General features: G+C 35.3%; 1 protein-coding gene across 3 annotated transcripts; it reads left to right on the top strand.

The window, feature by feature from the left end:
- Positions 1-888: 888 nt before the first annotated feature.
- Positions 889-27,744, top strand: rnf145b (ring finger protein 145b). 3 transcript variants are annotated; one of them, XM_058758648.1, is made up of 12 exons: positions 889-1,080; positions 2,093-2,305; positions 6,558-6,666; positions 6,870-6,961; positions 9,938-10,173; positions 11,337-11,512; positions 12,916-13,056; positions 13,173-13,355; positions 13,831-13,978; positions 16,229-16,282; positions 23,532-23,888; positions 24,619-27,744. In XM_058758648.1, exons 2-12 carry the CDS (start codon positions 2,122-2,124, stop codon positions 25,018-25,020), a joined length of 2,082 nt encoding a protein of 693 aa, XP_058614631.1. In that variant the 5' UTR covers positions 889-1,080; positions 2,093-2,121; the 3' UTR covers positions 25,021-27,744. The 3 variants fall into 3 exon arrangements, with proteins under 3 accessions (XP_058614631.1, XP_058614629.1, XP_058614632.1); XM_058758646.1 differs by having other exon boundaries at positions 2,088-2,305; XM_058758649.1 differs by lacking the exon at positions 16,229-16,282 and having other exon boundaries at positions 2,088-2,305.

The following is a 27,744-nucleotide window of genomic DNA, read 5'->3' as shown; positions in this document are numbered from 1 at the left end:
AAGTTTACATTACATTAAATACGGAGGACGAAAGGTACTTATTTGGCTGTAATCAGATGCTAACTGTGTTAGGCCTATATAAGACATAAAAAAAACATGACATAAAAAAATATTGTGAATGAGAAAAAAAATTCCATTCCAAATCTTAAAACATGGACAACAACAAATTAAGTGATATATGACATATGATATTATATAAGTTATAGTAGATATTGAATAATGTAATCTATCACAAATATAAAATACCAATCCTTTCCTTTAACAGTTATTTATTAAAATTATGCAATTGTTTATTTTACAATTCATTAGGCTACCTGTTTGAAACTGTACAGTGTGCGAGTGCCATCTACAGGTTCTTCGGCCTCAGAACAATATAAACATTCTTGAGACATTACTGTGGGTTTATTCGCACCTATTCATTCACCTTCCTATAACAAGATATTTATCAAATTTGGTCTTGATAAGTCACACATGTGTCTGATTATATGGAACGATCCTGCATTAAGTATAAAAACAGAGTTTAAAACTTGTCAACTTCTAGGCTATATGTTGAGAAAGCAAATGTACGAATATTTGGCTCATGATTTTTAAATACGTCACTACACCGGAAGATTACGTAGAACGTCAACATGCCTAATTAATATTCATGATCTAGTAAAATCCCTAGAGGTGTAACTGGGGACCCTGCACTCAGAAGCTCTCGCGAAAGACTCAGATTCGAATTCGGTCCTCGAACATTTTCACTCTCTCCTTAGTAACTGCTTGTCACATTTCTACTGTATTTGTCAATAAAACTATTCAATATAGCCAAGCCTTCGCCATAGTAGAATTGCTGTTAGACAAGCGCCACCTAGCGGCTAATCTTCGTTATTCAAACCTGCGCATGCGCGGTACGCATTCAAACGGTGTGCGTAATGGCTTCCCGATGGAGTAAGTGAATTTAGATGCTCCGTCTCTTCTGCTTTTAATTTGACCATAACAAACGGATAACGTCGAGACGTCTGAGCTAAAAATGGTTTATATTCATCCAGAGACGCAGCCTAACACGAAATCTAACAGCGTGAAGTGATTAACCAACGTGTAAGTCTATTTTAATATATTTATCGGAGCGTTTGTAAGGGAATAACGGGCACAGTTTTCTGTAATGCTACTGTTAGCTGGGCATTTAAAAATGATTTAACTCTACTTATTTAACACATTTACCTCAAAAACATTATTTGTTAGTGTTTTAAGACCTCTGAAGTGGTTAATTATAAAGTTTACTTAATTATTAGCATTAAGAAGATACCCTCTAGTCAGCTCAAACTTCGCGCAGCCAGTGAAAGTCAATCATTATTGTTCTGGTTAACGTTTAAACCCGTGTTCTGTCGTCTTAACGATGTAATATTTGTGTCTGTATAAGGTTTATCTTTTTTTAAACTGTGTGACTTGATGTGTCGGGGTTACTAGAGTTCAAACACGTTTAACACGACAGTCATGCCAATAACTAGTCCACGTGAGTTTAAATACGACAAATGCAACATTATATTTTCGTCACAGCACAATTTTTTGACCATATTGTAATTATTGTTGACTAATGTAGTATGGTTATGTAAGTGTAGTGTTTTTTCCATCCGGTGGTAATAAGAGAAGTAGGTGTGTCGTTCTTCCACTTCCGAAAAGTACCTTGGTATTCCCATGGTTTCTTAAAGATTGTATGGGGTATTACTGTGGTTTTGGAGTTGTATTATGATTTTGTTTGGAGATGTCATATTTAAACATTTATGTTATTATTTGTTTCATATGTTTGCAAATAAACAATTAAAATACACACGCATAGTCAACACAACTAAAACCTTAGATGAATATAAAAATGTACACTCGGCAGTTTGATTTTTTTTCTTTCTTTTTTTTTTTTAATATGTGTGCATGTATAACATGCAATATTATTATTATTATAATGCTTATTTTTTATTTAGTCAAATTTCAGGTTGAAATATAAACTTACCTCATCTGTGTGTCTTGATTTAGTTCCTCAAAGACCACAAAACTGTGGTTTTAATAAGATTGCACTGTTGTTCTCTATTTTAAAATCATGTTTGTCTCAGTTTAGGTTGAGGCCTGTTCGGTGCCCTGCTGGTCATGGCGATGAAGGCCCGTGTGGAGGCGGTTCTGAACGTGGGTCTGCGGATCCCCAGCATCATGCTGTTAGAGGTGCTGTACCGCTGGGACGTCAGCTCCTTCTTCCAGAAGATCCAGAGGAGCAGTCTCAACAATAACCCTCTCTTCCAGTACAAATACATTGCCCTGTACCTGCATTATGTCGGTAGGTCCAAACACAACAAGCCATAATACCATAGCTGCAACACTTAAGTTGCGCACATTTTCTTCACCAAATGTAAAACATACAATATTAAAGTGTGTCTTCATGGCTAGTTTTCAATTTGTGATGGTCATGATGATGTTCCACATGCAATAACGTCTTTTGTATGTTGGTGTGTGTACTTGTTTTCTTAGCTGTCTGTGCTCCCTGTTTAAGAAAAGCAAAGTGCTAGTGTTTGGACTCTGGCTGGAGTCCTCTAGTAATGGGCCAGTGGAAACTCAGAGTCAGGAGTTGGGAAGATTATGATGGGAACATTGTAGGTTGTTAGTCATTAAAGCAGTAATTAGACCATAGAGCTGCAAGCTGTAATTAAGGCCTGTTTTGTTTGTGTCAAAGAAAACATGGAAACAGAGAAAAACTGTGCACCTACAAATGATAGGGAAAGAGTTTGATCGTTCTGTTTCTTTATAGACAGAATAAAGCATCTTGAGTCCAGCTTTGCACTATGGGCTTCTCTCAGCCATCCTCATGAGATGCATCCTGGGTAGCGTTGTCATGATAGTTTAACACGGTACATTGCAGGACTGGGTGGAATATATTTTCATCGATTCTCATTTTGATGTACCGATATTGATTCTTAAATCCCAAGAATTGCTGTGTGCTGTTTTCAGTTGATGAACAGAACTTAATGAAACATTATTTGTGGTGTGCGTCCCATCTAATAAATCGCAATAGGCTTTGCTTGTTACTTCTGATGTGAAACATCAGACTCGACTTTCAGATTCTGTCAATTTTAATCACAAAATTCAAACAATAAATATGTAACACCTCAGTACAACCAGGAACACACAATCCTCTTTACTACCAGTTACTGCATGAAATGAACATCAGATGGTATGCTGAAAGAAATGGAACAACTTACTGAAACTTACTGAAATGGAACATGTTTCAACCATGGAAAGGCGTCAATGAAAATGCTTGTGAACAGTATGTCTCTTAAGACATTTACTGTCCATGAACCCTATAGTTAGCTAGAAAAATTAACCGTAGAAAGGAATTTTTTTGCTAAATGGATGCGCTTGATTACATATACACAGGTTTGAATAAATCCATCCTGAAAAAAGGATGATATCTGCTGTTTAAATGTTTATATTTCAACCACGTTCTGCACTGTATAGTTTATAGTATATTAAGGGTCAGATTTACTAACAGCTTGCACAAACGCAAACAATCTTTTGGTGTTAAAAAAAACTACTGTCAGGATTTACTGAAAAATTAATGCTTGGACAGTTAATTTTGCGTCTGACGTTATTGCATACATTTGTAGGAGTTTCCCTTTCAGGCACAACATTTGTGGGAGTAGAGTATTTAAATGAATCGTGCAACATAATTTACTAATGTTTGCAGTAGTGAATTTATTGGTATTTGTGCCATTATTTACTGCCCCCCATAAAGCATGTCTTAAACCAGCCAATTTGCGCTGCTCATTATGAAAATGATTCGGTTGTGTCTGTGTTCTTTAATGTGCACATTGTCAGTAGATCAGCCGCAGAACTTTTCACTCACATCGGCATTTTCCCTGGTTAGTAAATCTGGTCCACAATATTTTGTTATACTACAGTATTAAAATTATGGCCCTGTATCCAACTATCAAATCATTTTCTGAGCTCCCATTGATATCTGGCATTGGCATTGCTTTTGTGCTTATTGACGTGAAGTTATTGTCTCAATCATCGAACACTGGCAGAATTATTATTATTTTTTTTTTGTATGAATGAATCGTTGTAGGGCTGCAATGACAATGTCAATTCATCTGTATAAAAATAATTAATATTTCAGTGATCGTTTAGTAGTACATTTCAGGTGTCTGATATTATGCAGCTGCCTGCTACCTTTGCATTGCAAATGCTATTTTGACTACTCCATTTATCCAGCACCCTATCTCTGAGTGTACAAACCTGAAAGGACTGCTACAAATCCAGTGACAGGGATGCGAGTTCTTAAATAATTTTCTAATTAAACGTGCATATCCATCACTTAAACATTTTCTTAACTGCCTGGAAATAAACAGGCATGCGATTAAATTTAGTGAGCTTAAGTCAAAGACGGCCTTTGTATTAGTTTATTATTCTTCATTAAATGTTGTTGACACTGATGGTGATTTGCAGCATCAATGCGACCATATATAATTCATTTTAACGTGAGTTGTGGACCAGTGACATGATGCCACACTTCCGTCACCTGATACATTTTGATACAAAACGCCTACTTGGAAACCATCAGCACAGCGACTCTGTGACCGACAGCTAAACGCTCTGTATGAACAGAACTGCAGTTCTGCAGGCAATATATATGGCTGAAATAGTTGTACACATCTCTACCACACCTTTCTTTCCTCCCTGTCCCTCTCTTTGCGTGATCTGTTCTGGACACTCGATCCAACCGAGCAGGTTTCAGTGATGCTGATTTATGCCACATAGATGACACGCAAGATGTAACAGACACTGAATGATGACAGAAACTAAACCACTAAACGCACTTCAGATCAGAGACATTCATTCATGCTTTGGCAAATATTGGCATGCATTGTGTCTTTTAAACCTATTGTGACGTCTACAATGCATAGTGTATATCAAAGGATAAAATGATTCATTTAGGCAAATGTTTTTTTTTTTTAATATAATATTTTAAAATGAACTTTTTAATGTAAATTAATTATAGAAATAGATTTTTAAAAAGTTATGTTTACATGCATAGTTTAGGAAAGCCTACTTTATATTTAGCTTTAATTGAAAGAAAAAAAAGTCTATAGCATTTGGATATCTGAGTTAACTATTACATAAGCATAATTGTTGTTCGGTAGTCAGTATGGAGAGAACAGCTTCACTGTGCTTCCAACACACACAGAGACTAATGTCTAATTCTATCCGGAATGATTTAAGCATCAGCAAATGCTTTATAGATGATCACTTACAAGCTAGATGCTCACCCAGCTGTCCAGGGCAGTGTATTAGATTTCCTGCTATTTGAATATGCTGGATTCTCTCTGCATGTTCGGTGCAGCAGGCATAAACAACCACAACAAGAGCAGTTGTTTGCAAGCCAGAGACAAATAAGGTCTTGCTTATGGCAGAATCTTTCCCAGACCTGCTCATCCAGCTAAAGATATCTGCAGCAGAGAGCTGTCCTAGTGGAAATGTGCAGGCCTGCCTAGAAGATGAATCGTCAGGGTGTTTGATCTAACTTCCTGTCGGCCTGAAGAGTCTTTTAGGTTTAGTGTGGCTTACAGATACTGCTGACACAGTTAAACAGGCAGGGTGGATCACACTCTACTGCTGCAATAAAGTTCTCACCAATAATGTCATTGACCTATCTTTTGACCCTAATGTTTAAGTCCTGGTTTCTAGTTATAGGCTTTTTTAAAAATGTGATTTAAACACAATGCTGTGTAATCCCACGGAATTAAATGAAATCAATACCTTTTCCTTTACTGTAACACAATCCTTCAGCATTTTTAATTAGCACTGTCAGTAAAAACCAGAGCTGCATCCCACTTTGTTTCACATGCTTTTTTATAATCGCCAGCGTTAGCAAGTTAATTTGGTTAAATATCTCTTAAACAGAGCTAGTCTTGTATTGTTGTTTATCAGAATAACGTTTCAAAATAAAGCTTACCTTAAATTACAAAAATTTATTTACTTTAAAACAATGAAAAAAAAAACACATTTAGTTTGGCATAATATTCGTATTATTATTAGTTAGTTTTTACAGTAAGTACTATTTATGCTTGCTTGTACTTATTTGTAGATGGTTAATTTTGAACAAAATATGCAATAAATAACGTAATAAAAGAAATGGGAATTATTGCATATCCTATTTTTTAGTCTTTGACAAGCTACAGTAGAGGTTTTCTTTTTGTGCATGAATATATAGTTTTCTTCATAGTGTCGTTTGACACCTAATGCTAAGGTTAAGATGTACGCACGCTCGCATGCGTTCAAGGTGTAGTGAAAATGTTATTTCTATAATGTTATTGGTTAGACCACATGACATTTTAGAGACATTAAATGAAACCGTTTTCCTTTGTGCATGCTGTTATTTGTCATTGACACTTGTGTATAATTTAAAAACAAAAATTTTATTTTTGTTTTGTGAAGCCAAGATTGCAAAAGCACATGGTTTGTTAGTTTATTTAATGGAATGCGTAGCAGTATATCACTATTCCTGTCGGTAATTGAGACTCCCTTTTCTTCAGGCTACATCCTCAGTCTGGTGTTGTTGACTTTACCCCGGCAGCATCTGGTGCAGCTCTACCTCTATGTGCTCACAGCTCTTCTGCTCTTTGCTGGACACCAGCTCTCCAGGTCTGTGCTCACAACACCCCATGCTTGACTGTAAAAAAACACAATGACACATTGGGTTTGAAGTGCTGACACGTTGACAGTTCTTGTACACACCCACACACACACAAAAAAAGAGTGCTTAACACATTTTGACATTAATGCAACTGTTTAGTAGTTATAATGACTGTACAACAAACAGTGCTCAATGACTGGTGATCCTGCAGGGATTACGTACGTGGAGAGCTGGACTCGGGTTACGAGGGACCCCTCTACCTGGAACCACTGTCCATGAACCGCTTTACCACAGCACTCGTCGGTACGTCCTGCATCATCCTGCAAACAACATGATTTTGTTCTCTTTACTGCTGCATTTGTTCCTGAAGCATTATAAGGGATGAGTTACTCACAGCTGGTGTTGTGTTACTGAACTTCGGTTCCCACCCGTGCTGGAGAAGAGATCTGACTGCTGAACTGTAACACAGAATCTGAAAGAGAAGAAACCAGATCTCGGTGTGCTCTATTTGCTAATGAATAGGTCCTGTGAAATACTTCCAGTTTTACTAATGAGGCATTTAGGAATGGAATGGCATGCAACCAGTCCTGTCCATGACAAACAGCCTTGAATACATTTCAACTAATTTAATTGATTTAAAAAAGTGAAACTTCATACCAAGTTAGTAAAACCCAAGACATTGTCACCTAATCAGCTTTTATCAACATATGTAATAGAGGTGGCGTTAGGGCTGGGCGATATGGCCAAAAAAAATTCACTACTTTTTTTTTTTTTTTTTTCCATGTCAGTCCATATCGATAATTACCATGATAAATGTCAAATCTTTATTTCTTTTAAGTTTAAAGCCATATTTTTGCGTGGAAACCAGTCCATTAATTTTCCTTAACAAAATAAATAGAAAAATTGATTTATTAGTTTCTGCATATTCTGAGTGATAGGCCTATTGTTTCAAATCAAGAAACGGGCCTGTACCATGAAGCCAGTTTAGATAGCCAGGTAAGTTTCAGTTTAGCTTGCACCAATCCTGGGTTTTAGATGCCATGAAAGTGGCGTGGCTTTTAGTGGTGTTCATCACCATAGTAACTTGCGCTCCACAGCTAACCTGCTCCGCGGTAGGTTATGTTCTGGTTTAGAGATCTCAAACCGAAATTTGACCAATGAGCTTCAAGCAAAGTGACACATCTCTGACACAATAAAGCCACTCCCCAGTTTCTCTTACTCCAAAGTAAGGGACGCTACACAGTAAAACATTTTTAAAGAGAATTATTACTTTATAATTTTATATTATTTTTATAATTATTATACCCTTAATCCATTACACAAACTAACTTAGTTTAATAGTAATTAAGCTTTTATTTTAAATTAATATAAACATAGATATGCAATACAAATAAGTTTTAGAATCAATAGCTTTAAACATGACTACATATGAGCTTAGATTTTTAAGTGTTTTTATATCTATAAATATTATCAACTCTATAAACTAACTTTACACTTGCGCTTATATGGCAAGATGTTTTCTTTAAGTTTCCCTCCTTCATGGATGGATCGTTTCATCTTGTAAATGTGTTTAAATTCTTCATCTTGTTCAATCTTTTAATCTTTGGTCGTGAATTGCACTGACTCTCACGAGAAGTGAATCACAGTTTCAAGGCATGTCATTGGCTGTTCATTACTGATGTCACACTTTTATGTGCACGTGCTCCATAAACTCAGGATTAGTTAGAAATGTTGCACTGTTTCGTTCCGCTTTTGGCGCATAAACATTATAGCGAACAGTTATCGAACTCTTCATATCGTTTTATCGAGGAAAATTATATCGTGATAATTATCGTTATCGAATCATAGCCCAGCCCTAGGTGGCATATAGAATATCAGTTTGACAGATCATCCATGGCTTCAAAAGTTGGATAAAAGAGAAGTAAGATAAAACAGGAGTAACTCTCTGCAGTAGAACAGAAATAGCTAAATTCATTTTGGCTCAGTTCTGTATCAAGGAATGTTTTTCATACTTTAAGGAAGTAATGGACGTCACAAGAACTTGTACTTCTCTCTAACATGTAACTGTTTTAGCAGTCACAATTTACAGAAGTTACAATGTACAAATTCCCTGACTTTTCCTGGAAAACCATGAAAAATATGGGTTTGAGAAAAAATCATGTAATCCCTATAATATAAATTTTGTAAAATACTTCTGAAAAATTCAAATAAGTTTTGAATTTAAAATAGTGTTGTTTTTGGTTTTTTTTTTGGTTTTTTTAAATAGTGGTTCTAGTGGAATCTGTAGAATTTTTAATAATATCCTGGGAAAATTGTGGAAAATCACAGACATTTCTTGGAAAATATGTTTTGTAGATATGCCAAGCTCACAACAGATAAAATGACTTTTTGCGAGTAATAATTAATTCCATGAAAATGTCATGGAAAATAAAAAATAAAAATCAATCATCATAGTTTTTTCCCTCCTAAAATACTGTTAAAATGGCTCTAAAATATTTCAACTGGTAGAAATACCTCTTTGTAAGTGCAACATCTATAAATGTTTTTGCAATCCTGGGAAAAGTCTTGGAAAAGATTGGGAGTCATTTTTAATCAAATATTTACCTCAGTAACAGACTTTATATCCAGATATTTAATCCTGAAAATCTGTATTAATATAGAAAAATCACACTGCAATACATTAATGCATTTAGCACAGTTCACAAAGACAGCAGGACTGCAGGGCAGTTTCCTTATTTTACTTGAAATTAAACAATTTGAATAGAAAACATTCATAGACAAAATCTGTGTTCTTTGCTGACCAGCCAAAAGAAGATCTAAGATAACAACTATTAGCCTTTTGATTAGTCATGTCAAGTGACATGTCATGTCAGTGACGCACATACTGCCTCCCCTTTGGCAGCACCACCACACAATTTGTGCAAAGTTGAAAAGAAAAGGTATTCATTTGAAATTCAACTTTTTTTTTAAATAACCATTATTTGATCCTTTTATATCTAAACACAAAAGTTTCATCCCTTCAGTGGAAAGAGTAAACTGATAGACACACAACTTCAATTGCGAACTCATTTTTTGTTTTGTTTGATTTGAGTCAGATTTAGCAGATGTCTTTTTATTTGCCCTGTCAACATGGCAAAGCAGATCACATTGTGGGCACTCCTACTGGGAACATTTAAAGCAGCTTTTTAAAGGAAACATTGATGTGTGTTTGTGTGATGCATTTCTGTTCAGTGTGTCTGTAAGTTAGTGTTTGTTCAGTGAGACTATCCTCTCCCTCAGGTCAGGTCGTGGTGTGTACGCTGTGTTCCTGCGTCATGCAGACCAAACAGATCTGGCTGTTTTCTGCACACCTGCTCCCCCTAGTGGCTAGACTGTGCCTCGTGCCCCTGGAGACCATTGTCTTCATCAACCGCTTCGCTATGATCTTCACTGGTCTTGAGGTGCTCTACTTCATCGCCTCCAACCTGCTGGTGCCGTACAATCTGGCCAAAACTGCCTACAGAGAGCTGGTGCAGGTATGAGTGTCATAGGTGTAGAGAGTGGGGTAAGATGTGTCGCCCCCTCAATCCAGGGATCATGTGCTTGTGGTATATATATATATATATATATATTTTTTTTTTTTTTTAAGATTTATTTTTTAGCATTTTCTTTAGCTTTAGTATGATAGGATAGTAGCTAGACAGGAAGTGAAGTGGGAGAGAGAGAGGGGGACGGTATCGGGAAAGGTCCAAACTCGGGACACCCAAAGCGCAATGGCTCTGTACATCGGCACGCTGCCCACAAGGCTTTCATTGCCAACATCGTGTGCATTTTTTAAATGTGAAATTACTTTTCTGCATGGCAGATTAAATTAATAATTTAACATTTATTTTAAGCAAATTTGTATAAAAATATTTTAGAAAAACATATACCCTACCGTTAAAGAGTTTGGTGCTGGTTTTTAATAAATTGGGGTTGGTTTTAAAAAGTTTTTGAAAATAGTCTCTTATCCTCATCAAAGCTGCATTTATTTAATCATAAGTACAGTGAGATCAGTAATATTGCCAAATATTATTAACTTCTGTTTTAATGTATTTTAAAATTAAATTTATTGCTGTCATGTCAAGGCTGAACTTCAGTATCAATTGATCCTTCAGAAATCATTACAGCAGTTCTGGTGCCAAATAAACAATTATTATTTGTTAAAAATAAAAAAACAGATGTGCTGTTCTTTTTTTTCTTTTTTCATCGGGATTCTTTGTTGAATAGAAAGTTAAAAATGACACTTTATAGAAATCTTTTCTAACAAATGTTTTTACTTTCACTTATGTATTTATTTATTTTTTGTCCTTTTGCTTGTAATTTGTTTCTAATTGCACTGTTGAATTGCCTTCAGTGAGCTTGATATTTTTTGTTTTTGTTTTGTTTTTTACTTGCATTATTAGGCTAGAATTAGTGTTTTTGTGATGTTGAAATTGTTGAGAATTATGAAATTTCAATGTTATCAAGAATTTAACAAAAATAACTATCTATATATATATATATTATATATAGTTATTGTGAAGTAAAATGGATTAAATTGTGATACGACTTTGGTCATATCGCCCTAATGTGGAGTAAAATAAGATGTTTTTGCCCATCCTACCAGCCAGTCTTTGAACCCTAGGTAACATCCCCTGTCTCCTGTGTTGTTCTGTAGGTGGTGGAGGTGTATGGTTTGCTGGCTCTGGGCATGTCTCTGTGGAATCAGCTGGTTCTGCCTGTTCTCTTCATGTGCTTTTGGCTGGTGCTGTTTGCACTGCAGATCTACACCTACTTCAGCACACGGGACCAGCCGCCCTCCCGAGAGAGGCTGCTCTTCCTGTTCCTCACCAGGTCTGATTGCTGCAACATATAGTCCACTTTTTTTTTTAATCCACACGAAGGTTAGCGTCTAGATTAGGGATGCTTACGATTAATCGACGATTAAAAACTAACCGATTATCGATTCAGCGCAGTGTGTTAAAAACGTGCAGCAGACACACAAGAAAAAAAGAAGCGAGCGCTTAGGGCTGTGACAGTGATGGGCTGGATCTCTTGCGCGAATAATTCACAATGTGCAAATTATTCTTTTAGATGTGAACCAAACTTTAAAAGTGCATTAACTAGAAAAATAGTAATAAAATGTTTTCTCCCGCTATTCCAAAGCAGCTGACACCATTTGTAAATGGTCAGAAAAGTGAATATCTTCTGCACAAGCAAGTAAGTCTGGAAAAGCCAAATTGAATACCGGTGCATGTGAAATACTCCTCCTACGGAGTGACATGCTGAAAAAATTGGTATAAAAAGTCAATATTAATATTTATTAGTTCCTACCACCTATTAATTTGTTGCCACAGTCCACGTTTCATTAATTTGGTTAAATTAAATCTAAGGTTCAACGTGGCCATGATTTAATTAACATGAGGGAACAAATTAAGTTGTGGGAACAAATTCTTAATTTGTGTTAAATTTGTGTAAATTCAAATGACCAACCAACCCGCAAAACAGAACACAAAGCTTAATTTAAATTTATGGGCTCATGTACCTCTCTCATTCAGCTTGGGTCCAAATGTTTCCATTGCGGCAATGTAACATTCGCCTTCTAACCAATTATTTCTCTTGTGAACAAAGCTTTGTACTTTACTTGTCATAATGTTCATGTAAAAATGTGTTTCATGTGGGCAAAAATGTGTTTTGTCGTGTCTCCGCTGGTGGTAGCAGTTAGTCATGCTTACTGGCACAGCCCTATGTGCTTTAGTTACATTTCAGATCATTTTACTTTAAATGGTGATAATGTTAATTGCAAACATTGTGATTTGTGTTTTAAAATAAAATACAACAATGAGCATCATCATACCATTTAAAAATGGTGAATTCAGCAGTCTCAATGACAGAATATGAAACGGCCAACTATAACCTCCATTTAAAATAAAATGATCCCAAACGTAACTGTTATTATCGTGTCGATTCATTTTACAATCTTGCTTAATAGCCTTTTAGTTTTTGCACATCCTGTAACGCTGGTGATTATTTGCCACTGCGGTAGAAGCCTATTGAATTATTAGGTTAATGATTAATTGATCATTAATTTAATTGGGGAATAATTGTAAATTGACATACCTAGGCTAGATATAAACCAGAATGCATTGCAACGTTTGGAACAGCGGAAAATAGGGAAGTAGAAATCCAAATCACTGTTTAACAATATGTAACATACTATATGTAAATGTTTTGTTGGTTGTGTGTGTTCTCTGCAGTATCGCTGAATGCTGTAGTACTCCTTACTCTCTGCTGGGGCTGGTCTTCACTGTGTCTTTTGTGGCGCTGGGCGTCCTCACCCTCTGCAAGTTCTACCTACAGGGTTACAGAGCTTTCATGAATGACAATGCCATGCACAGGTGAGGAACGTCCAACCCAAATATGCTTACAGTGCTCCATTTCAAAACAACTTTTTGCAGGGACTTGTGTATAGATAAGAGTGTATGCAGTAGTTGTTTTCTCATCTGGTTTTCAGGGGCATGACGGAGGGTATCACTCTGCTGATCTTGGCTGTTCAGACTGGGCTCATTGAGCTGCAGGTCATTCACAGAGCTTTCCTCCTCAGCATCATCCTCTTCGTCGTGGTGGCTTCCATCCTGCAGTCTATGCTGGAGATTGCTGACCCTATAGTTCTGGCACTGGGGGCCTCCAGAGACAAGTAAGAATCTCACATCTTGCATACTTCACGCCTGATCAGAATACAGCTTTCTTGCAACTTTCAGACAAGACACATGTACATTATTTACAACAGTTTTTATTTTTCTAAACAATTTTTTTTAGTCTGGCAGCTTTTTGACATTTTCTGAATGGTTGGAATGTTTTATTTATTTTTTTTATTATTATTTTAATTTAATTTCTAAATTGAACTAGCTTCCAAAAAGTCTTGTGGCAGTGTGATAAAACAGTAAACGTTAAGAGATGTGCACTGCGGTTACATGTTATTTTTGACTTTTTATTACTTTTTAAAATTGAAGTATACATCTTCATGTTAAAAAAGTGCATGCAAAAAAAATTGGCCTTTTAATCAGGAAATAAATTTGTTAGAACGCTGAAGAGTACTGCCTGGGTCGATATGTGTTTTTCTATCTGAGGACCTGTATGTGGAGCCTTTCTTCTGTCTTTGGTTTTTGCAGGAGTCTGTGGAAGCACTTCCGAGCAGTGAGTCTATGTCTTTTCCTGCTGGTCTTCCCTGCTTACATGGCTTACATGATCTGCCAGTTCTTCCGTATGGACTTCTGGCTGCTCATAATCATCTCCTCCAGCATCCTCACGTCACTGCAGGTACACAAACCTCACACAGTAATACAAATGAACAGTCGCTATCACAGCACATAGACACTCCTGCAGTGTCAAGTTTTGTTAATTTTTATGGTGACTAAGGATGCACGATATACACTACCATTCAAAAGTCTTTGAACAGTAAGATCTTTAATGTTTTTTTAAATAATTCTCTTCTGCTGCACCAAGCCTGCATTTATTTGATCAAAAATACAGAAAAAGCAGTAATGTTGTGAAGTTACAGAAATTAATACTTTTATTTAGCAAGGATGCTTTAAATTGATCAAAAGTGATTATGCCATGGTCTGTCTGAATACTCGATTCTGATTGGCTGGCAGGTGTTGATTAAATTTGTTGAACCGCACAGGTAGTTCCAGGTCAGTTTAATCACATTCTATATTAACACGCTTCCTATAAACATTGGTAACCATAGTAACATACAGTTACAGTTGAATAGTACTACAGACGAAAATAACCGTCATTTTTATCTTTCCAGTCAAATATTGCAGCACAAATATTGTTAACATCTTTAATATGTGAATGCTGGGAAATGACCATGGCATAAACGGGATAATCAACGGCTAGCTGTGCATTAAAAGATTTGAATGCACAACGTGGAGGCGAAGAACCGCCCGACACGTAGTGGAGGGTGGTTGCCTCCGTGAAGTTTAATGCACAGCTAGCCGTTGATTATCCCTTACTTATAAAGACATTTATAATGTTATAAAAGAGTTCCATTTCAGATAAATGCTGTTCTTCTGAAATTTCTATCTATCAAAGAAACCTGAAAAATTCTTCTTTCAACATAACAATAATAAATGTTTTTTTAGCAGCAAATCTGAATATTAAAATTATTTCTGAAGGATCATGTGACTGGAGTAATGATACTAAAAATGCAGCTTTGAAAACACAGGAATAAATTACTTTTTAAAATGTATTCAAATAGAAAATTGTTATTTTAAATAGTAAAAATATTTCAAAATTGTACTGTTCTGTGTTTTAAATCAAATAAATGCAGGCTTGGTAGGCAGAAGAGACTAATTTAAAAACATTAAAAATCTTACTGTTCAAAAACTTTTGACTGGTAGAGTATCATCCACCATAACTGTATCAGCAGATAAATGTTAATTTTTACTGTTATAGTTATTGAACCGATAAGAAAATTTGGCCGATATATTAAAGCAGATAAATAATGCATTATTTCCTTCAGAAACGATTTAGATGCGCACTGTTCACCATGATGGTTTTTAATAGTGGTTGAACGGATCGTAGTTGATCTGTGATCCGTACGGACCAAGCCCCATGGTTTGGCATGCATGTGGATTAATTGCAAAATTTAACCATAATAGAGTGAAAGTTTATCAATTGTATGCGTTTACACACGCAAGCAATTTTAAACCATTCCAGTGAAAGAAAAGGCGCAATGGAACTCGATTCGTTACACTCGCGCTGTTTTCTATCTTCACAGCCGCGCAGAGAGGCGCGTCTGACTGTGCGTGAACACCAAACTGAACCCTCTTTTGTATCTCATTTACTCCTTGCCTTTGAACAGATGCATATACACATAAAATTGACAAAATGCTGATCTCGACAATCATTCTGGTAAAAGCAGTCAGTTATGTCTTAAGTGAATGAAAACAGCTAAGAAAGAAATCGGATGAGCATCATTATATTGGATCCATGCATCAGGTCTTAAAGGGACAGCAGCCTAATAATACCTGTTGCTGTCATTATGCTCATCAAACAACAAAACACGTTTTTGACAAAAATGTATCTATATTTAATTTATACAGTGAACACTATGCAGTGTTCTATTACACTTAATTACATTTCTGTACCTAAATAATGCCGACCTTAATTTATTTGTAACATTGTTCTGTTGTATTTATCTATGCTTGTAATTTGTGTATTTGTTCTCATTTTTACTGGCTGTTCACTTGTCTCATTAATAATGTTTGAACTTTCTTAGGCTAAGAGTTTTTGCTGTGGTATCGAAGAAGTACTTATGGAAAGCAAAGTTACTTTGAAATTATATATATTTTTTAATCTCAAAAACCGTAATATGATCCGAACTGTGAGATTTGTGATCCTTTGAACCACCTTGCTTGAAATATTATTGGAATCACTTCGAGAAGGAAAATACAGTGAAGAGCAACATGTGCAGGGCAAGCCTGTCATATAGGCTACATAAAATGATATTGAGAACATTACTGCAAAATAATGTTATGGAATCTTTGTGCGCCCGTGTTTTAGCCCGTTGCTAAGGGAAGAGCACATCTACAACGGAGCTACACCATGACTAGCACAGTTAAGTTTGCTTGTGCAATTGTATTGTGTTTATGCATATATATCTGATCTCATATAGAATGTGTTTCGTTAAGCTAATAGAGGGTAAATAGAGCGCAGTTTGCCGGGTGGTCATCTTTAGCTCAGCGCACGCAGCTCAAACAGCAGCGCACAACATTAAATAACTATGATTGGGACTGTCATATAACATTATAATGAGAACACTAGTATAATAAAACATGATATTATAAATGTTAATATTATATTAATAATAATATTATTATTTTGTTAATATATTGTCTATATATATATATATATATATATATATATATATATATATATATATATATATATATATATATATATATATATTAATAACCACTTATTTTTATCTTATTTTTTTATTACTGTTTTATCTTTTATTTTTATTACTTTCATCAACAAAATGTTTTAATTAAAATAATTTCTTTATTGTCTGTGTAGAGACTATTCCATTTAATTTATGCATGGCACATGATTTTTTTACACTCAAGTAATATTTAGTGGTCGACCGATATTGGTTTTTTGACAGCCGATGCCGATGCCTATATCTTGAAAAGCTAAAAATAAAAAATAAAAATGTGTAAACTAAACATACTTGTGCTTTAGATGACAAAGTATTTTTCACAAATAAATAATTATTTAATAAAAATATAATTAAAAAGGAAGTAAACACTAACCAACAGGGCACTCAGTATTCTGGGAAGTTTGTGTGCGTTGGGAATCATATTTTTTTCAAATAAAGCCAAAGTAACACTCATTTTACATACAGCACACAGTGACAATGACATGAATATGACCATGGGCAAATGGATAAAGTGCAGCATAATTTGAAATCACGAGTTTAAAGTTTGTCGATCACGCGTCTCCAGTAAAGTTGAACTCTCCTCCTGTCTGCATTCAGTTCACAAGGGCATCACGCAGAGCACACACACGATCATGCAGGATACACATGTACACTTCACAAGATCTCACAACTGGATCCGACTAAAGGCCAAAGTATACTTCACTTTTTATGTGTACGCGAGGGACAGTGTACAGTGTATGGCAAGCCCAAAGGTTCAGAAATGTGCTATAGATTAATCGCGTTTACAGCCAAATGCAGTCAAATATGGCATTTTAAACAGTATTTGCACCGCAAAATATGATGTTGTTTACAAACGCCGTGAAAATACATCAATGACGCCATATTTTTTGGTTGCACAGAGCACGCGTCATTTACGGCGTTTTGCTTCTAGTATAATTAGCCACGCCCGCTGATTTCCACAGGCCGTAATATTGAACTGTTCTCACCCAATCAATGATGAACAGAACCAGACCAGACCAATTCACCACGGATAGTTTTAGTGGAAGAAGTGCCTGTGAACCGATAGGAAATATTTATGTACAAAGTAACTTTATCTTTACTAACATTGAACATAGGCCGATTCCACGTTTTTATCATACTTTAATTGTTAATTACATGGACAGCATTTTAGCATACCAACCCCATCTGCATGCTGCCAAGCGATTGTCTGCGCTGCTGTCGCCACAGTCCTGACATAAGCTAGCATTTGCATGCTGCTGTAGTTATACACCGTTTTAAACGTATTTTAATATTAGTGTGTGTGTGTGTGTGCTCTTGGATGGATTAAATGCAGAGCACTAAGTCAAAGTATGGGACATCATGCTTGGCCACATATCACTTCACTTTTTCATCTTCTGACATAGTTGTGTAAGAAATAAAAAGCTACACACTTATACCGGGTTTCACAGACAGGGCTTAGACTAAGCCAGGATTAGGCCATATTTCAATTAGGACATTTATGTAGCTTTTATTAACATTAAAAAATAATAAAAAAAACACTACTGGTGTGCATCTTGAGACAAAACAATGGCACTGACATAATTTAAGAAACGTCAGTGCAACGTCAGTTTCTTTCAGTTAAAACGGCTCAAACAAGCATTTTAGTCTGAGACTAAGCTGAAGCCTTGTCTGTGAAACCAGGGGTGAGTGTTAAAAGAACTGTTGCCAGATATATACCATACCAGTTTTTACTTAAATCCAAACTGCAAATTGCTTATATAATGCTCATGCTTGTATATAGCAAAATATTTTAATATTGTAGAATTTTACTATAATTAAAACTTTCTACTGTAATATTTTAAAGTGTTATTTATTGCTGTGATGCAAAGTTGAATTTTCAGCTTCATTAATACAGTCTTTAGTGTCACGTGATCTGTCAGAAATAATTCTAATATGCTGCTCTTATTATTGGTATCAGTTTTTCAGGGTTGGAGCTACTCCAGGACTGACGTTGCCTATCCCTGATATATTTAAATAGAAGTGTTACTTCAATTTGTAATACTTCAGAATGTTGCTGTTTTTACAGCATTTTTACAGTATCAAATAGATGTAGTCATGGTGAGAAGAAAAAATAAATAAAAATATTTTTTTAAAAGTACAGTTCACCCAAAAATAAAAATTCCATCATTATTTACTAACCCCACAGGTCATCCATAATGTATAACAGTGGTTCCCAACCACATTCCCAGAGCCCACACCCTTTTCAGGTTTTGAAGTCGCTTAATGGGCTGAATCAGTTAAATTAAAAGAAACATGCAAGATGTGCCGTGTTGATTTGGTGGGTGGGGTCCAGAAATGTGGTTCAGCGCCACTGATGTAGATGTCCTTTTTAGCGGAACAGAAAATATGATTTCAGAAGACATTTTCTCCATTTAATGCAAGTGAACAGGACTCAACTTGGACCATTTTTGATGGTCCAAAAGTCCTTGTTTAGGTTAAGCATCTTCTCTAGCAAAATGAGCAGTTATTTTCAGGAAAAATAATGTATATACTGTATTGACCCGAATACAAGACAATGTTTTTTTTTTGGAAATACATCTGAAAAACGCGGTCGTCTTATATTCAGGGTCTAGACTTTGGCATGTCAATAATGGTGGCGCCAAACACGCATAAAACGAGTGTGCCATGAAATATGTAATGTAATGTGCATTGTATAGATTGCGAGGGAAAACAAAAGAAAAAGAAAACCGCGGCATGAGTCCTGACTGTCATGTTAGCCTGATGGAACCAAACTTCCTCTGTAAGTGATTTTAAAACATATGACAGTAGATTTGAAGACTACAATAAGATTTCACTTCTACTGTTAATAACATTTTGGTAGGCTACTATGAGATGGATAACCTAAATGTTATATAATTCAGATGGGCTACCTGTTATTTTTATGGTATATCAAAAAGCGTATATTTTTAAATGTCATTGTCGGTACACTTTTTACCAGTATTTACCATACTTTTAAAACAAAAATTAAAATGGGAAAAATATGCAATATGAAAATAATTTAAGAAAAAAATGTGTTTTATAGAGAGAGAGAGAGAGAGAGAGAGAGAGAGAAAAACAATAATCAGGGTCGTCTTATATTTGGGTCAATATGTGCACTTTTTATATATAATTGCCACCACATCACGTGACCCTCTCAGCTTGCATACATCACAGTTGTGAATTGTGAAGTAAACCATCTTGTGAATGGACATCACAGAGCTTTTTGTTTTTAAATAAAAATATTACTTGTGCTTAAAATATGGGTTCAAATTCTCTATATTGAGCCCTGTTCACTTGTATTAATAAAATCCTGGAATGTTTACCTCAAAAACAGGGGTTCTCAACTCAATTTTTACCTCAAACCTTGGATCAAACTCACCTGCTTGTAACTTTCTAGTGATCCTAAAGAAAAAAAAGAAAATTTTCCCACTAGTTAATCGACGTGTGACATCACCGTGGTTTGAGTTTTCCCTCTTTTCCTCGCTTTCCTTCAGTTTTAAATACCTTGTAAAAGCTCCGTGCACGTTTTACTTTCACTTTCAAATTAGCAGCAATTCAGCGTCAGGCTGTTTGTTTTTAGGTCGCTTGAGTTTTCACTCTTTCCCTCACTTTCCTCCACTTTTAAATAGCTTGTAAAATCACCGTGCACATTTTACTTTCACTTTTAAATTAGTGGCAATTCGGCATCAGTTGCTTTAATTTCAATTCAAGCAACAACAAAATACAACATATAACTTAACAAAACGAATAAAAATACACCATGCTATATGCCTAATATAAAATAACAAATAACGTACACATTTTAAATAGGTATACAAAACTGAAAATCAGCAAAGACTGAGGAACAAATAATTATAAAACGTAGAGCGTTTATTAGCAAAACGATTAAAGTTTGGAGGCACGGACTGCATACACCCTGATGTAAAAAAAAAATGGGGGAAAACATCACAAAGCTTAAATAAAATAAAAATCAGCAAATAATGTGGAACCAAATAAATGAGAAACGAATGTTAAAAACCTTCCAATATCACCTTAGATGGATGGCAGGTCAACAGGCTTTTCAAAATCCAAAATATCTTTAAAACAGGCACTTTTACATTTCGTTTTGAAACTCTTCTGCCATCGTCTTGTCTGTCTCACCTCACTCTTCTTGTCAGTCAGCTCGACTCACTCTCCTCACGTGATAAATTAAATCTGATCTGTGATGCGCTACTGTCGTTTGTTTGATGTGCTCCATTGAGCAGCCGTGTTCAGTTTTAATTGTTGTGTCTGTTCTCTAACTGAACTAAATGATTTTTATTACTATTAAAAAAAATCTACATGACGGTGAGGGATGGTGCTGCAGTGGGCAAGTGATGTAACCGGTGTTGCGGCTTAACATCGGTATCACCGCCAACACCGTCTATCGCAGCAAGCCTAGTGACTTGTTTGCATTATTTTATTTATTTGTAAGGCTGCTTTATGTTTGTTTGATTTTATGTTAAAGTGTTCAATGACTTTTAATGGTGAGACTTTATTTTTGTTATCAGGCTCTCAAAAATTATATAAAAATTCATTTCGATTTCCGGGCAACATATCGGTTATCGGCTTTCATATATAAGGAATTATCGGTATCGGCCAAAATGTTCATATCGGTGCATCCCTAATTGTGACAATTTTCTGCTGTTTAAGGTTTTGTGTTTTAGTAACTGGACATTTATGATGAGTTGTCTACCTTTGTTATTGCAAAAGAAATATACTGTTTCAGAGGAAAAAAAAAAAAAAGTTATTTTTTTGTCATATTTTAGATAGATAGATGGGTAGATAGATAGATAGATAGATAGATAGATAGATAGATAATGATATATAATGTATACATTTACAAATGCATATGAATTTAAGTGTCTAATATAATAATTAGTGCTGTCAAACGATTAATCGCATCCAAAATAAGTTTTTTGTACTGTGTATATTTACTATGTGTATATATAAATACACACATACAGTACATGCTTATACATTTATATATTCATATTCTTATATTTTATATTATACAATGTTATATTTAATATAGAAACATAACATGTTTCTTATATACATGCATGCATGCGTTTGTATTTTTATATATATATATATATATATATATATATATATATATATATATATATATACACACATACATAATAATATACACAATAAATATACACAATATACACACATTATGTAAACAAAAACTTTTATGGATGCGATTAATCGTGATTAAGCGTTTGACAGCACTAATAATAATATACAGTCATGGCCAAAAATATCGGCACCCTTGGTAAATATAATCAAAGAAGGCTCTGAAAATTAATCTGCATGGTTGATCCTTCTGTTCTTTTATTTAAAAAATTCACAAAAATCTAACCTTTCATTGGAGAATGAGAAATTTTAAATGGGGGGGAAATATCATTATGAAATTAATGTTTTTCTCTAATACACATTGGCCATAATTAACGGCACCCTTTTATTCAATACTTTTTTAAATCTTCATTTGCCAGTTTAACAGCTCTATATTCTCCTATAATGCCTGATGAGGTTAGAGAACACCTGAGGAGATCAGAGACCATTCCTTCATCCAGAATCACTCCAGACTCTTTAGATTCCAAGCTCCATGTTGGTGGTGCTTCTCTTCAGTTCACTCATTTTCTACAGGGTTCAGGTCTGAGGACTGGAATGGCCAGCAGAAGCTTGGTTTTGTGCTCAGTGACCCATTTTTGTGTTGTTTTTGAGGTTTGTGTATGAATTATTGTACGGTTGGAAGATCCACACATGGCTCATTATAAGATTTCTAACAGAGTCAGTCATTTATTGATTTTTTTTATCTGTTGGTATTTGATAGTATCCATGATGCCATGTGTCTAAACAAGATGTCCAGGACCTCCCAGCAGAAATACAGGCCCACAACATCAAAAATACAGCAGTATATTTCATTGTACACATGGGGTACTTTTTATCCCTGTGTTCACCAAACCCATCTTGAGTGTTTGCTGCTAAAAAGCTTTTTTTTTTTTCTTTTTTTTTTTTTTCATCTTACCATAGAAGCCAGTCCCATTTGAAGTTCCAGTCATGTCTGATAACTGAATATGCTGGAGTTTGTTTTTGGATGAGCGAGGAGAATTTTTCTTGAAACCCTCCCAAACAACATTTGGTGATGTGGGTGCTGTTTGACAATTTTTTTTTTAAGGTTTTCTGACCCCAAGACTCAACTATTTTCTGCAATTCTCCAGCTGTGATCCTTGGAGAGTCTTTAGCCACTCAAACTCTCCTTCTCACTGTGCATTAGGACGATATAGACACACGTCCTCTTCCAGGCAGTTTCGTAACATTTTATGTTGATTGGAAATTCTTAATTATTGCCCTGATGGTGGAAATGGGAATTTTCACTGCTTTAGCTCTTTTCTTAAAGCCACTTAACTAATTTGTGAAGCTAAATTATCTTTTGCTGCACATCAGAAATATATTCTTTGGTTTTTCTCATTGCGATGGATTATTAAGGGAATTTGGGCTTTGTTTTCCCTCCTATTTATATTTCTGTGAAACAGGAAGCCATGGCTGGATAATTTCATGTTCATAATCACCCTGGAGTGCTCAAAATTGTGAATATGAATGGGAATATACTTCAGAGATGTTTTACTCATAAGAATTTCTAGGGGTGCCAATAATTGTGTCCAACGTGTATTTGAGAAAAAACATTTATTTCATATTTCCCCCATTTTAAATTCTTATTCTCCAATGAAAGGTTAGATTTTCGTGAATTGTTTTTAATAAAAGACCAAAAGGATTAACAATGCAGATTAATTTTCACAGCCGCCTTTGATCATATTTACCAAGGGTGCAGATATTTTTGGCCATGACTGTATGATATAACTGATTACACTCTCTTAGGTTCTTGGTACACTTCTGATCTACATCCTCTTCATGGTGGAAGAGTTTCGTAAGGCTCCTGTTGAGAACATGGATGAAGTCATCTACTGTGTCAATGGGACCTACCGGCTCCTGGAGTTTCTGGTGGCTGTCTGCGTGGTGGCCTACGGTGTCTCAGAGACCCTCTTTGGAGAATGGACTGTAATGGGCTCCACCATTATCCTGGTTCACTCCTATTATAACGTGTGGCTAAGGGCTCAGCTGGGCTGGCAGAGCTTCCTGTTGCGCAGAGATGCAGTTCACAAGATCCAAAGCATGCCCACTGCTTCCGCATTACAACTCCAGCAACATAATGACATCTGTTCTATATGCTTTCAGGTAAGGAGTGTTTAAGATTCATTGAATCATTCAAAAAGACTTGTTCTTTAGCTGGAGTTCATAACTGAAGTGTTGATCAGTGTTGAGATATTATAAATTTTATATATATATATATATATATATAATATTTTGTCGAATATTACATGGGCCATGTTTTTAATTATTATTTTTATTCTATACCAAGTTAGAGGGTTTACTATGTAACTGAGAGAGAATTTGTTTACTATGCATTCTTCACAATTGTTCCAAAAGGGGTTTTTGGTTCCTTAATGAAGCTTTCTGTGATCAGTTCTTAAAAGAACCATTTGTTTTTCTTAGTATGAAGAATATTTTAATAATCTGAAGACCCATTTGTGCTCTGAAAAGTTTTCATGGATATTAAAGGTTCTTCATGGGACCATTGATGACAATAAAGAAACTTTATTGAAGGTTTTTATTGAAATGAACATTATACCCAAATTAATCTTAATCTTAATTGAATCAAATCAAGAGATTGTGAATTGTAACCAAATGTGGAAATTTTTATTGATATCAAGCTTCAGTAGTTTTGCACATACTTAGCGATACTATCTTGAACAGTTGTTGCCTGTGCTCACCACCATTTGAATCTGAATTTGCTCCCGCTAACCATTAAACCATTTCCTCATTTGTCAACATGCTCATAATTTCACTTCTTATCTTGGCTGTCTAGTTTTAAACATTGTTTCTCACTTCCATCCTTCAATTCCAGGATATGAAGTCTGCTGTCATCACGCCATGCAGCCACTTTTTCCACGCTGCCTGCTTGAAGAAGTGGCTGTACGTGCAAGAAACCTGTCCTCTGTGCCACGGCCAGCTCAAAAGCCAATTACAGCCAACGAGCTCTCCAGGAGTTGCCAACCAGAACCCAGCAGAGGTGGAACAGGAGCAGGGTGAACCACAGGGTGAGCTGGACACTGAGGAAGGCACCCAAGCAAAAAACACTCCTCCCATGAAAGCCTCAACCGAGCCAGAGCTTGGAACAGACTTGCTATCGGAGAGCTCGAAAATCCAGCCCAAAGAATGTGATATAGCGGCAGAGAGCAGCATCAGCCCAGATGGTGGTTTAAATGATGATGGTTTGTGCACGTCAGATGTCCATTCCTCTTCATGAGCAAATGACAACCCTCAACTCTTATCAGCCTGTTAGGTGTCACTACAGACACTTCATATTGCCAATGTTGAGGACTCCATTAGAAGTCGATAGGGATGGTTTACCCTAAAATGAAAGTTCTGTCGTCATTTACTCACTCTTGACGTTCCAAACCCTTTTTGTGGAACACAAAAGAAGATATTTAGAAATTAGTTCCAGCTGCTCTTTTTCATATAATGAAAAGAAGACAATGGCTGTTAACATGGAAGCTTGTTCCCACCACAGAATAAAAAATAATTGCTACTAATTATCTGACAATTTGGACTTTCTCACAATTCTAAAAAACAAGTCAAAATTGCAAAATATTAACTCTCAATTCTGAGTTTACATCTATTATTATTATTTTTTTTTTTTGTATGTTTGTTTCCACCATGGAATAAAAAAGGTTTATATTGTGAGTGTAATCTTAAATTTACAAGTCAGCAATTCTTTTTTTTTTTTTTTTCTGTGAATTCTCACAATATTTTTTTTCTGCAATTGCCACTTTTTAATCTCACAATTATGCGTTTATATCTCACAGTTGACTTTTTCTCAGAATTGCGAATTTATATCTCGCCATTGCAAGTTAATATTCTGCAGTCTTTTTTTTTTTTTTTTTTTTAAGTTTACATCTTACAATTTTTTTCGGCCACAGATAACAAAGATAATTGCGACTTTTTATCTCGCAATTGTGAGTTTATATCTTGCAATTGCAAGTTAACATTCCACGGTTATGACTTTGTTTTCCTCTGAAATCTGAGTTTGCATTTCGCAGTTTTTTTTTTTTCATGACAGAATGAAAAAGTTAATTGCGACTTCTTTCTCAAAATTGTGTATCTCACAATTTGTTTCTGGAGTTGCGAGTTTATCTTGCAATAATAGAAGTCAGCGGAAAAAGTCAGAATTGTGAGATAAAGTTGCAAGTATGTTTTTATTTTTTTTTATTTTTTTTTATTCCATACTGTGAAAATATCTCCATACAAGTAGTTTATACAATTCGAAGTAACCTGAAGCTTGGATTACTTTGTGTAGGGAACAGACGAATATGAAGTTGTTACTTAAAATATTAAAACGTTTTTTTAATTAATTTTTTTTTTATATAATCTGCTAAACTTCTCCTTTTGTGTTCCACAAAAGGACATTGTACGAATTTGAAATGGCATGAGTGAAGGATGACACTGTTTAGACTTTTGGAATGAACTGTCCCTTTAGGTTGGTCATGTGTCTCTCAGCTCACGGATGCATTTCATATGATCTGTTCACATTATTGCTGGTCAAAGACATTTCAGACTACTGCCCTACACAGACAAAACATAGTAACTACACAGTTTGTTTGTGTTAAAATTGAGTTACTAAAATAGGCTCTTAAAAACTGATATCTGTGACAACTATGCTCAGATTCAGAAATTGAATCAAGAAACCTTTTTTTCTCCATTTGAGTGCTGGTGTAGGTACAGCGTTTCGCCTTTGTAGGGCGGAATAGTTTTCAGTATGCATCCATTTGATTGAAAATGAAAATCATCTCTATGGAGGTAATGGATGAGTCTTGATTCTTACGCTATACTATTTTGTAGAAGTGTGTGTGTGTGTGTATAAATATGTTTTGGAAGCGCATCCCAAATGAGCCACTGTAAAATCCAGACCCTGGCAAAGTCAAACTGAGGAATGTTATTTAAAGTGCCATTGAGCCAGTTGATCTATGTTTTACAGCGCGCCTCTCGTTATTTACCCCAGTTTTAAAGGGATGTCTGAGGCTGGGCGGCTTTTTTCATCTAAGTATTTGTCACTCTTTACCATGTGTCAGAAATAATGTTAAACCATCACTGCGGAAAACGTTAAGTTGTCAGTTTGGCAGTTGACTTGATTCCTGGAAGCGAGAATTTTCAAAAGCATATTGCAGACTACATAGACTAAACCTATTTTCTGGTTTTAAAGAACATTAGTGGGTAGACAATCAAGTCAATTTTTTTTTTTTTTTTTTTTTTTTTAATTCTGTGGATGTTCCATTAAGGCCATCTTGCGTTTGCCCACAGTAAAACTGGCATGTTTCTTTCAGTGAGTGATGTTTAGTGTTGAATCTCAAAATCAAGCTGCATTTCAGGATTTGTTCCTTTTTTTTTTTTTTTTTTTTTATTCTTGAAAGGTGTGAGTTTCACCTTAATATTGGCTGTTGACAGTTTATATCATCAACAGCACTTCATGTAGTCGTTGCAGACTTATTTTGCCATTCTTTTCTGTCAACAGAACACTCCGTTTTGTTTGCCAGAGATGTCATGCCATACTATGTTTGCACTAATGTCATTTATAGCGAATAATAATATTTGGTCTTGTTGGGCAACAAATGCTTACAGAGCAGATGAAGTATAGCTCATTATAAATGTGTACATATATGGGCAAATATATTCCTTTGTATATTCTTTTATTGTGTTTTTGATATGCCACACAGTGTTAAAGCAGCAGTGAACATTATGAAGTGTCTTGAGGACCGTGTGAACACTCTCAAAAGTGGGATTGATCCTGAGGACACAGATTTGTTTTGTGTTTTTGCTGTTTTTTTTTTAAAGATGCATTTCAGAATTGCAAATTTGTGTGCATGAATACATCTGATGTATGAGCAAACACAAATGACATTTGAAACATTCTGTGTCAAGTAGTTTTTGCACAATTTTCTTGAAAGAAAATAAATTGAAATGTAGCTAGAACAAA

Source organism: Onychostoma macrolepis, chromosome 21, assembly GCF_012432095.1.
Source record: "Onychostoma macrolepis isolate SWU-2019 chromosome 21, ASM1243209v1, whole genome shotgun sequence".
NCBI classification, from domain to species: Eukaryota; Metazoa; Chordata; class Actinopteri; order Cypriniformes; family Cyprinidae; genus Onychostoma; species Onychostoma macrolepis.
The sequence above is the reverse complement of the archived record's forward strand: the minus strand, read 5'-3'. Positions and strand labels throughout refer to the sequence as shown.